Source organism: Python bivittatus, unplaced genomic scaffold, assembly GCF_059951505.1.
Source record: "Python bivittatus isolate LINGU-HERP-01145 unplaced genomic scaffold, Pbiv_v1 ctg000100_np1212, whole genome shotgun sequence".
Taxonomy (NCBI): domain Eukaryota; kingdom Metazoa; phylum Chordata; class Lepidosauria; order Squamata; family Pythonidae; genus Python; species Python bivittatus.
Genome location: NW_028277038.1, coordinates 4,567,753 through 4,580,277, shown reverse-complemented (window position 1 = coordinate 4,580,277; position 12,525 = coordinate 4,567,753). Strand labels below are relative to the sequence as shown.

Sequence of the window (12,525 nt, the reverse complement as noted above, 5' to 3'; positions counted from 1 at the left end):
ATTTTTTCCACATTCTGACACAGAAATGAGAAAAGCATCTGGAATACACTGGGTGCTCCAAAAGGTAACAGAGCAGAACTGCAAAAATGGCATGCCATAATCATAATCTGGCACTCTATAACAACACAACATGCTCTGAATAAATCTTTTTTTTTTTTTAAAGCAAACAGTGTTAAGTAATAATTTTGAGATTAAGGCAGAGTGAAAAGTAAGAATACCTAGAAGAAGAGGAATATACAGGAAGTCCTCGAGCTACAAGGGCAAACTGGAACCTGAATTTCTGTCACTAAGTGATGCGGTCGTAAAGCGTGATGTCAGGTGACCGCAGTGAAGGCAATCCCTGCAGTCCCCGTTGCCGTCGTTAAGCAAGGATCATGGGTCATTAAGCGAGCACTTCCTCACAACTTCCCGCCAGCTTCCAACACCCAAAGTCAGTGGGGAAGCTGGCAAGAAGCTGCAAGTTCCAGGAGGTTTGCAAGCAGGCCAGCAGACAGGTGGGAAGCTGGCAGGGAAGGTCACAAATTCCGATCACACGATGTGGGACGCTGCAACCATTGTGAGTGTGAGCCGATTGCCAAGTGCCTGGATCGTCACCCTAGGGGTCCTGGGACGCCCGGAACTTCGAGAACTAGTCATAACCACCATTCGTTCAGCACCGTCATAACTTCAAACGGTTGCTGAACAAGTGGTTGTTAACCAAGGACTACTTGTATTTTGCAATGCCCTACGGAAGGCTATGCAGAAGCCCTTGCACTCACCTTCCTTGGCCAACGTGGACAGCTCCATCTGATGGTTGACATTCCCTTCCTTAGCTTCCTGCTCTTCAATTGTTTCTTCTTCATCTTCCACTACAAGGAAATGTCAGGGCCACAGGTCAAGCCAAAGAGAGGAAGGAATATGCATATGCCAGAATATTCTATTTGCCTATGGGGACTTCTATGCAAATAGAATATAGATATGCATACACACACTTCTCCTATGTTCTCCAAGCCAACCATTTAATAGAGCATCACTTCTGGGTAGGTGGGCATTGCAGTGTTCTCCCTTAAAGTCTAATATGCTAATGAATATTGATCTAAATTTTAGTAATTTCTTATTTTCATATCATTTCATATCATACTATACCGCTTAGACTATTACCACAATGGGTTGGCTGTAATTTTTACATCTAGAAGGCCATTAGCATGGAGAAAATTATTTTAGAAACTCCAGTGGGATCTGCAGAGGCACCAATTCAAGCTGATACTTAGGATACAACCTTGCATTTTTCGAGTTAAAAATTAAACAATGCCCTTTTTATAAACGGAAAGCAGCAAATATATTAGGGTGACTATTTCTGGACTGTTTCTTGTTTGGCTCTGCTTCTTTCCTTCTGATACAGCATGTGCATTGAAATCCCACAGACTCAAGGGGTACAGTCCAGCCTACTTGATTTTTCTGTCACACATACAGATTTAGCTGTATCATATATAGTAAATAGTGCACTCAGTTTGATGAGGGCCACCTTTATGTATCTAGAATGGCCGATTCCAAGCCCAAGTATTACTAAATCCCACAATTTACAAAACACAAAACTGGAAGGGAAGAACTAAACCAGCCACGCTAGAATTGAGCAGGCTTAGTCACAGAATTCTGCCTGACTCTTGAGGGGGATGAAAACAGAAAACTGTAAGGGAGGGAAAATAAAACAGAATCCCAAACGGGAGCAGTTCATACTGTACTGTTTTCTTCCAAGTTTCACATCTTCCACCATACTGATGGAGCAATGCTAGTAGCTGAGATTAAAAGAATGGAACAGGAGACAGCACATGACCAACCTTCATCATCTGTTAGAGATGTGCTTGCCTTCCTCTTTCTTCTAGAGGACCATGAACCCTACAAAAGGAATATATAAATATTGCACATCTGTCTTAAAAGTGTTCTCCCTACCCCTTTCATCAAATGCATGATTTCCTGTTAATTTTATTTATTTTATTTATTCAATTGCTATGGCCACCCATCTCAAACAAGTGACTTTGGATGGCGAATGATCATAAAATCAAGTACAAAGACAATATGAAAATAAATATATGTAGCAGCTGAGAAAAACTATAACCAGAGATGTTAATGTAACCAGGAAACGGGGCCCTTAACACATTCGGGGCCCCAGGCCCAGGCACATAACCAGGTCTTCAAGGCCTTACGAAAGGCCAGTAGGGTTGGGGCCATCCTAATCTCTGGAGGGAGAATGTTCCAGAGGGCAGGGGTTATGGCAGAGAAGTCATGCCTCCTAGTCCCTGCCACATGACATTCCTTGGCTGACAGGACCCGGACTGGATTGGACAGGTAGAAACAACTGGGAAAAGATGGTCCTTCAGGTAACCTGGTCTCAAGCCATGAAGGGCTTTAAAGGTGACCGCCAACAGCTTGAATTGCACCCAGAAACATACTGGCAACCACTGCAGCTCATGAAGTAGTGGTGTTACATGTGTCAAATATCCAACATCATTTACGACCATTGCAGCTGCATTCTGCTCCAGCTGAAGCTTCTGAATGCTCTTCAAGGGCGGCCCCATGTAGAGCACTTTGCAGTCATCCAGATGGATTCATTTCCTCAAAGGAGAAACAGAACAGGGCCAATAGCCCTAGGATTGTGCAGAAGATGGGAAAGGACTACCAGGGTCCATGAAAAGTATCTGCCAACCAGAGCAGACATTACCGAAAGAGATCGACATATAGGCTAGCCTGGTGTAAAGCAGGTTCCTTCCTCAAATGTTATCAGTGGAAGCCAACAAAGAATGGCTTTGTATTATACACCAGGCTGCCCAGTACAGCTCCCCAACTTTCCACTATATTCCTTATATGTGAGAAATATTCCTTATACGTGAGAAAGCTATCTACTGGCAGGACTTCCTGAGAAACTATATTTCTAATAATAGAAAAACATACAATACATCCAGAATTACCAACATGGAGATGGGAAGAAGAGTCCCTTACCAAACTGTTTTCTTTTTCCAGAAGAATATCCTCTAAATGTCTTGTATCTTTACCTGCAAAATGGTTAGCTTTTATGCACCTTCTAAGTCACTCAACCATGTATGTTAGCCTAGCATCCAAATTCAGCCAGAAGCAAGAAAATAAACCCAGTGAAAAGTTAACGTTACATATTCCCACACAGTAAACAGGCTTGGACAAAGGTTTTGGAGAGGCCAGAAGAGACAGAATAACTGTTTGCAATGATAGATAATATGACAGCACACAGCCTGGGTATCACAGATGTCAAATACAAGTTCCAGATTATAACAGTTTTTTTCTTGGTTCATGTGAAATGAAGTTAAAGGTCCAATTCAGAGTTTGCAGCAACTCATGACTGAGCATTATATGAACATTTTTGGACATACACAGTCCCATCTTCATTTGATTATTGCAATCTACCGCCTACAAACAATGGCTGGGCATTACATGCAACCACAGTGGCTAAATAGTTGCTCTTGACACAATCAAAATGGTGGAGTCTTTTGTTATGAAGCCAGCTTGAAAGCCACCCAATAGCTTTCTGAAAATCAATTTGAACTCATTAGTTCAGAACATAGCATGGGGACCAGGCATTTTAAGCACAGTACATTAGTGTTTGCTCATTGCACTAATTCTTAACAGGTTTCAGGCTGAGTTTAAAAAATGAAACCCAAAGAGTCTAGCTCCCCTTTTAGAATCATACCCAATAATTAATGAAATACTTAAATTAGCCTAGAAATTAAATAATAATAAGCTAGGATGAAGGGACACCAGGAACATTTCAGCCCAGCAGAATCTGACGATTTTAAAAGAGTTGTTTTAAAAGACATTGTAACTCTGAGCAAGAATGGGTTTCCTCGTCTGTAATATTGCCACCTCATTTGCAGCAAAAGACAGCAGCCAGAAAAACTACCTTTCCTTGAACGTCTCTTTAAATTTAATGCTTTCCTCCTTTTCTCCTGAAATTCAATCTGCAGCTTTATTTCTACCACCTAAAAGACAGACCAGAAAGACATTTATAGCCTCACTTATTCATCATGATGATTATAACATTCGCTTTACGTGGCCTACGTGGCACAAGGACAAGCCTGCGAGGGAGACTGAATAGAGTGGTCCTAGGCAGAGGCACCCGGGTGAGAGGTATGTGTGTGGAGAGGAGCTTTATTCACCTTAGAAAGAATCTCCTAATGAGAGGAGGGGATAGTCCCAAACCCAGGTAACCTATGTTCTGTTTTTCACCATTCTCAGCGAAATTTAGCCCCGTTATCACTGTGTCTGCCTAGGGTACACTGACAATGCCTAATGAGGGAAGACAACATGTCCCTGAGTAGATACAGACTGATTTTCCCTTACTGCTGAACAAGGGAACTGCAATAGCTTGGTGTGAAATGCCTCTTAGTCAAAACTCACAGCAACCGTCGGACCCACACACCAGAGAAACTGAGAATTTGAATGTCAAAGCTACGTGCAGTTTTCTGGACTGACACGGACAGACAGGGGCATCACAAAATGTGAGCTGCTGTTTAACCCTCCTTAGGAGCCAAATTCATCCAGGTCAACAGAATATCGTCCCGGGGAATGTTTTTTTCCAGCTCAAGCGTGTCAAAACCGACTGGCGAAGAAAGAGAAGTATTACCTGTTCAATATTAGACCAGAAATATTCTATTTGTCTGGCAATTGTAGCAGCAATGCGCCTTAGCTTGGTCCTCTCCTCCTTCTTGGCCCTCACTGTGTTGAGGTGCTTCTCTTCATGGTAGCGGGCCACTGTCCTGACCATCTAATAAAAAATTTGAAAAGACAGTTCACTAGACAGTGAGGTCTTCTGCCCAATTTATTACAGCTCTGGCTTTTACAGCTACTTTTTCCCTATGAAAAAGCCAGCTACTTTGTGCAATTCATGAAGACAAGAGTTCCTAATTATCTAACTTTTAGGAAGCTCCCATATATAATAGATTTATCAAACCCCGAACTGTCTACTGCAGCTTCCTTCAGACCAGCACCTTCCAGCTGCCTGAACTTTAATTCCCAGAATTCCGCAGCTCCCATGACCGTTGCTAGCTAAGGGATTCTGGGAATTGCAATAGCAATATATCTAAAAGTATCAGGTTGGGAAAGCTTGTTTATTCTTAGTCATGTATCTTCAAATCCACTATGCTACTTGAAGGGAGGAGTCAAAAGTTTTGTAATGGGAGCATTCCCCCATCAATAAACATTTTTCCAAACTTTTAGGGATTAGCGTAGACCAGCTCCATCATTTTAAGCCCTACTTTTCCTTCTCCCCAAGGATATTATCCCATCACATCAGTAGTTAAGGTATACAAGGATAAAAGAGGCGTCTTTACAAATTTAGAAAACCTATAAAGATATATATCTTCTCATAAAGCTTTTAAACTATTACCAGTATTTAGTTTTAAAATATTAAGCTGAATACTAATACTTGTTTTGCGTTCGTTCTCTTGACTATTCGCCTGAACAGAAAGACTGGGAATAAACTGAATAAAGTTTGTTTATTTATGTATATATTTATATATTATTATTTTTTTATGAGTCACCCACTGGGGGAGATGGGCAGCATACAAATTCAATCAACCAATCAATCAATCAATTAACCAATCAATCAATCAATCAATCCACACATTGTATGTATTTGAACAACATGTGCATGGAATAAAATGCACAAATGGGCATGTTTACATCGACAGTAACAGCTGATAAAGCACTGTTCTAACCATGAAAGCTCATGCCATAATACGTGTCCTGACTTAGCTACAAATCAATACATCTCGGGTTAGCTGGTGATGCATACAAACCTTGCACCCTCCCGCTCCCTCTCACACCAACGCCTCCCACTTTGGTGTGCCACGATTCAACACTTCACGGCCTATTAACTAGTCTCCCTTATGTCTGACCCAGAAAACTATGGTATTGCAATCAAAGCAAGTCAGGGCCTGGTTTGTTTCATGCTTCCTCATTCTGGACTTGGCTAAGGAATGACAAAGAACCACCATCAAGACCTTCTTTGCGGTGGCCATCTTCCACCTTCTTTCTTGGGCAAAATCGGTTGCCATCCACTGCATCTCCTCCAGGAGATAATCCCATTGAGATTTGGGCCTGGGAGCCTCCTGAAGTTTGGGCAGTCGTCTCAGAGACCACAAGCCTTCCTTTCTCAGCTCCGCTATCCGCTGGTGGACTTGGTTTTCCTTTATTGAAAGCAAACAAGCAAGAATAGTGAGCCGCTGGCAAGGGCTTCCAGCGACATCAAAAGACGCAGGCAGCTTTAGTCAGAGCAGTCATTACGGAGCACACATACTCAAGGAGCCTACGCCGGCTCAAACCCTAAATCTGGAACACGAATATCATCTTTCAGGCTATTGAATAAAATGGCAGGACAGTTTACAAACAGCTACTTATCAGTTAATGAAGATGAAAACCAGGAGGTAGCGAGTTCAGGAAGCTCATGTTCCCACCTGCCCCAAAAGACCTCAGTGTAGAAAACTACCTCTGGTTTTATTTTGCATAAATGCAGGGTAGTTGGGTGACAGTCAACAAAACTATCACATTGTGCTTCTGGTTCACTACTGCTAGTAGTAAGGCAGACAATTCTGGAACCACCGCAGAAAGTAAGGGGAAAAAATCCAGATTGTATCATATGCTAATTCATGTTTTTAAAATAAAAACAAAGACCTGTACGCTTCAGACCAGACTGTTCCAGAATGGTACTAATGCCACGGAACAGGGTCAGAACCCTCCCAACAAGGTCAGCACAGCTCTTTCAACTCGAAACAGAGACTCCTGCCTCAAAAGCTTCAAATTCAAAACATTTTGCACACCACTAGTGTGTTGTTCTGGCATCAGATGGGAAAGGGAAACTCTCACCAACTTAACTTGCTCAGCCAACTTCTCGTGCGCACTATCCTGGGGCAGGGCTGCTGTGGTGTTCTGTGCTGTGTTCTGGGTTTTGGGTGCTGCTGCCACTGCCAACCCTGGCGGTTTGGAGGCAACGGGAGAGGCTGATTTATTTGTTCCTGGTGAGGACCGGTTGGGTTGGGTTGAGTGCGTAGCTTGCGGGGCAGGGTTGGAGACAGACGTCGGTGGGTTGTTTGAGGTAGGAGGAATCACATTTGCTGAAAGACGCTGGGAGTTTTGGTTGGAGTCGGATGAGGGCCGGGCCAGAGTTGTGATCTGCAAAGGACACACACAAATTTGGATACAAGATCAGAAGAACAAACAGCTTCAAGGGATACATGATAATATGTTGATATTCTGCCTTAGAGTACCAGTCAAACAGAAAATAAATTATCCAAATCCACCCTTGCTGAAAGGAAGCATTACTGCTCTGGCCATGGATGTGAACAGCTGACAACGCATGCCTCAGTTAGTTTTTGAACACAATGAGCTATCTAAAAAACATGAATAAAAATAATAAAAAAATAAAAATAAAAATAAAGTGAGCCCGCTTGAATATGGATTTATCATTAACGGGGTAACTCGTATTTCTATCTTTAAGAAAGGGAGTTAGCAAAAGGGATTTCCACTCTTTGGAACAGACTTTCGACGATGACTACAGCGCCAGTTAACTGCGCCGATGTACCTGCTGCTGGGATGGAGTCTGAGAGGGCACCACCTGGGATGTCATCTGCCCCGGCACATGCGCTGTGGGCTGCGCTTGCGGCTGAGCTGGTGCCTGAATCTGGCCATGTGACACAGCAGCCGCTGCAGCAGCGGTGACGGAAACGCTTTGGGGCTGGGCCTTCACGTGAATGGCAGCTTGTTGCACCGGAGGGTCGCTCGTCTGAGTTGTCTGCGGTGCAAGCTGCAGCGCGGGCGGAAGAGAGGTGATGGGCACGTTGGCTGGCTGCAGTCTCCCTGGCAGCTGAGGGGGAGGGGTGTGGAGGCTGGCCGCGTTCTGCACCGGAGGGCCTTTGGAGGGGTCATACTGCTGCTGGTTCTGCTTCTGTCCCGTCAGCTGCACGGTTTGAGGGGTGGGGGGCATTCCACCTGCAAAGCAAGGGAAGAAAAATGAAGGTGGCGGAGGTCAAAAACCTATACTGGTAGCACGCCAGAGCATGGGGAGGACATAGAAAGTTCATCTTCATACTTACTTGGCCAGTCAACGACGTCAGTTAAATAAAACATCTTCACAAACTCGTAAATTAAAAGTCACTGGAGAACCCCAGTAAGGCAAGCATCAACGCAGCTTGACCGGGCACAGAATTAGAAGATTTTGCATACGGAATCAAGACACGTAAAGCAAATGAAGCTTATTATTGACTAAGGAGCTAAAGGTCCTATAGCTTAAGAGGTGCTGACAGGTAATTATGAAACAAAACAGAAACAAAACACGCAGTACAAATGTATGTATGAAGGTTCATTAAAAAAAAGGACCACCTGTCTACAAACTACCAGGGCTCCAGAGCAAATTATTTTGGCCTCAATGTGCATGACTGGTTTTTCCATGCCCGCATGCATCGCTCGAGCTCGCTCCCCAGCTCCTTTGACATGAACAAGCCATTTCACACCAAACATTAATTTGCAAGGGGGTGGGGGAAGGACCAGAGAGCTCAAAAAGGCTTCACCCAAGGAGGCTTCTGCTTCCCCCACCCCACCCCACCCCCTTGCTAAATTAATCTGCGGCTGGCATGTGGCAACACAGTACCTTGTGCAGTTGGCATAAGCTGTTGAAGAGGGACTCCTGAAGCCACGCCCGGATGCTGAAAAACCATCCCATGACGGCCCACTTCAATTCGGGGTCTCTTAGACGAATCTGGTGATATTCAAATTCCATTTACGGCAGGATAAGAGCACAAGGGGTTCAGGTTATAACGCTTACAACGGTGCTCCCGTGAGTTTTAAGATTAGCTTTTGATATCTACAAATCTACCAGGAGGGGCTTGGCCCTAAAAGATAACTCAGAAATATTTTGATTTCTTTTTTTCTTTTTTAATAAATATTGTGGAAGCGCAGGGCAGTCGCAGAGGTTGCAAGAGGGGAACATGACATGGACTGAACTTTCCATCACAACAGACTGGCCAAAGGTTCTGGCACCATGATCAAGCTGAGGAAAGCAGTTTAAAGCAGTGCTAGTCAAAACGTCTTTGGGTTGAGACCCTAAAAGGACCATAAAAGTTCTGCCGAAGGTGGCCATACCTGCTGATGCAAGTGCCTGTTGTCTCTTAAAGGCTTCAATTTCTATGGCATTCACAGTTCCCGTTACTGGAGTCCCTGCATGCACCTGCTATTGTAAGACAAAACAGAAAAGTCAAAAGGCTGTCGAAGGCAGCTTTCTTAACAGCAGTTAACCATCATTTTTAAAAAGTTTAAAATGAAGGATTGTGAGCTAAGTTTTATTGTCAAGGATTACGATTTGTCTTTGCATCCATTTTATAACGATCCTTTAAATCACCAATGTAAAGGCTACAGAAACAAGATACACGTGCCAACTGGTTGGGTCTCTCTTTCCTAACTAATAACACAAAAATATGCTAAAAACTTCCTCTCTTGCAACTCAATCTCTCACCTTGTTTCTACCATTATAGTACAATCCATCACTTATTTTGCATTACAAACAGATCCATCAAGAGCTTAACACTTGCAATATTACATGTGTGACTTTCTCCAAAAGCCAGTACACTTTTTCTCTCTCCCTATTTCTCTATAATCGTGCAACTGACGTTACCTGCCCTATTCCCAATTTCTATACCTTGTATAAGAAACATTCAGCAATTTGCCATTACAGTATTACTGGAAATAATTTTACGTAGATAGGGTCCAATCCAGTTCACAATGCAACTGGATTGTTTTCCTTCTAAACCACTGTCATTTGGTCCCCTATACATACAGCCATGAAGCTCTTCCATATCTTGCCATTTTTTTGGCAATGAATGTTGCCATTTCTTTAAGGGGAGTGGGACTATGCATTAGAAGAGTGGGATGTGTCCATGAAATGAGATCAAATGCCCATCCTGTCAAGCATCCTCATTTTTCCAACAAGCAGTTAAAAGCGTCTACTTAATACTTTGCAGGATGCTAAGGCAACAGTTTTCCCCCATTCTGGTTCCCAAGGAAGAAGTGTTTTGCCTTAAGCACGGAGCATCAGTTTAACCTTCTAGTTAACTTCCATCACCTGAACTCTCTTACTCCACAAACCATTCTGACTAATTCTCTTTTAAAGACATGATCTAGTTTGGAGGGAAGAAGTGCTTCTTTTGACTCATTCAGTATCTAAGCCACATCGAGTTCATTGGGGGATCTAGTTCTGTTCTCCATCCACTTCTACACAGTACAGATTTTTTTTTAATCCCCTTTATTCCCCTTCAGTTAAGTTCTCCCAACTCCCTCAAACGAAAAGGCTCCAGATATTTTCTACAAGGGCATTTATCTTTATCAAAGCATTAAAGACCTTGTAAAGAAATGCATGTATCACTTGGAAGCACTGCTCCAGATAACAAGGCTTACAAATATAGGGGTCCCGTCACCCTAGTAGTAACTAGTAGATTCTGTATGTTGCTTTGTAAACTCATTTGCATAAGGGGGCTCATCTGATGTTAATTTATTTAGCATATTTATAGGCCACCCAACTCATAAGGACTCTGAGCAGCCCTGGGACGCAACAAGTGTTTTCTAAAGCCCACAGCAGCCATATTAAGGGTGCATTATGCACTGGAGAATTGACATTAAGCAAAGGACTGATTATTGATCTCCAAAGTCCCTACTGATTCTTGATCACCAAGGCCTATTTCAGACACACTGAAAACAAATGGTTGGTCACTCCAAGAATGATACAAACCTTAGGAAAGCATATCTCACCTCCCTTTTCCCTTTGTAAAGGCTTCTGCACTAATCAGAGCTCTGTTGCTTCTGAATTCTGGAAGCAATAGGTTATTCTAACTCAACTGAGTAAACAGAGCAGAGAAAGGCAACATCGCCTGACGTTTCTACTGATGCACACTAGATTCTCCATGGTGCTATTTTTAAAATGTCTAGGGGCCCCATGTGATATTTTAAATATCTTTTAAATATTTATTTAAAACATTCTAGATTCCAGAGGTCCCACAGGGATGATGGACCAGCACTGGGGGAGTATGGGGCTCATCTGCTGGGAAACGGATATTTTGGGCCTGGCCATGCTTGTGGACAGGCAAATGTCTCATTGTAGCCCATTTGTGAGTCCCACTCAGTACATGCTCTCAAAATTCCAAAAGTCTCCCTGGCCTGGATAAGAGCAAACAAGATTAGAGAACTTCGTTCTCTAAAATCCAAATGCCAAAACTATCCATCTCCTGTTGCAGGAGGAAGGGAAACTCCCGGTCCAAGATTTGCAAAGGCTCCTTCTTGTAACACTCAACCATGGTTTGTCATTAGTACTGAATCAAGGTATTATTTGCAGCACATGCCATGAACCCCACGCTTGTTTCATGGCACTTACAATTAATCCAGCAATTCTGTAATGCATACATTTGGCAATAAATTAGCATGCCGTCGGACTGTATGTTTATAAAGTGTGCTAGCTTCACCTGGACCAGAAAGAAGGAAGGCACAGTTGCAAACCTGTCATGTTTGTATTTGAGCATTTGAGGACCACCACCATGCCCCCAAAAGGATTTTTAGAAAGAATCCACAGACAGAGAGAGACCCACAGTTACCAGGTAGAACATACAAGGGAACCAAAGGACAAGCAAACCAAAGTGGAACACATTAAAAGCTGAAAGTTAATGAAATAAGCCAGCACTTTGAGACAAGGAAAATAAATTTTAAAAAAAAACTTCCTCGGTATCCCATGAACACTCATGCATTTGAAAAGTTTAAATGTTTTATTGCTCATTTTTAGAAAATGAGGAGGGATGGGCTCTTGGGGAAAAAAACAGATTCCACTCTCAAATACCAAATCTGACTGAAGAAAAATAATGATCATCATCATCATCATCATCTGGGATGAAACTATGAGTTTAAAACCATTGAAAAGGTACCTGAAATGGTTGCTGCTGAGTTGAAAAAGCAGCAGAAACATTTGGAGGAAGCTGGGTTGCTATAGCAACAGGAGTACCAGTCTGCCCATCCTTTCCTGTCACAACCTTTACCTGAGAGAAGATATTTTGGGGAAAAACAAAAAGGGAAATCATTTTCTTTCATTCTTTTCTTTTTAAAAAAATCTGATGAACACACCCCACTTTGCATTACAGCAATGGGGTTGAGAACAAAAGGCCCATCCGTGTAATTTCATTTAACCCTGATTATTTTTTAAAGAGTTCTGCTTTGTGGTTAAATAGCAAAACAGAGTGAGGGACAAACTAGCGGCAATGTCTTTTTCTCTTGCCATGCAAAAGTCTATATTGAAATTGAACGTAGACATTAGCGGAGGTTAACTTCTGAGATCTTGGCTTTCTAACAAACAACAACATTAGCATGACAGACAGTTCACACTCAGAAAAGCCCCAGACATTTATTAAGCAATGAGCATACCTCCCATTCCCCCCCACCCTGCCAATCACCAGTCCCATAACGGTCAGCCCCGAGGGATGAAGTGCACTGCTT

At 42.8% G+C, this 12,525-nt stretch overlaps 1 protein-coding gene across 10 annotated transcripts in view; it reads right to left on the bottom strand.

The window, feature by feature from the left end:
- The window catches only part of EP400 (E1A binding protein p400), a 56,184-nt gene that overhangs the window by 35,743 nt on the left and 7,916 nt on the right, over positions 1-12,525 (bottom strand). For 8 of the 10 annotated variants that reach the window (XM_088135309.1, XM_088135308.1, XM_088135310.1 and 5 more), the window contains 11 exons: positions 11,961-12,071; positions 9,142-9,229; positions 8,651-8,758; positions 7,586-7,992; positions 6,871-7,176; positions 6,009-6,194; positions 4,631-4,771; positions 3,908-3,986; positions 2,977-3,029; positions 1,818-1,875; positions 759-848 (listed from right to left, as the gene is read on the bottom strand). In XM_088135309.1, the coding sequence (XP_087991435.1) occupies positions 759-848; positions 1,818-1,875; positions 2,977-3,029; positions 3,908-3,986; positions 4,631-4,771; positions 6,009-6,194; positions 6,871-7,176; positions 7,586-7,992; positions 8,651-8,758; positions 9,142-9,229; positions 11,961-12,071 (1,627 nt within the window). The remainder of the gene's footprint in view (positions 1-758; positions 849-1,817; positions 1,876-2,976; positions 3,030-3,907; positions 3,987-4,630; positions 4,772-6,008; positions 6,195-6,870; positions 7,177-7,585; positions 7,993-8,650; positions 8,759-9,141; positions 9,230-11,960; positions 12,072-12,525) is intronic. The other 2 variants (XM_088135313.1, XM_088135316.1) reach the window with 1 other exon arrangement.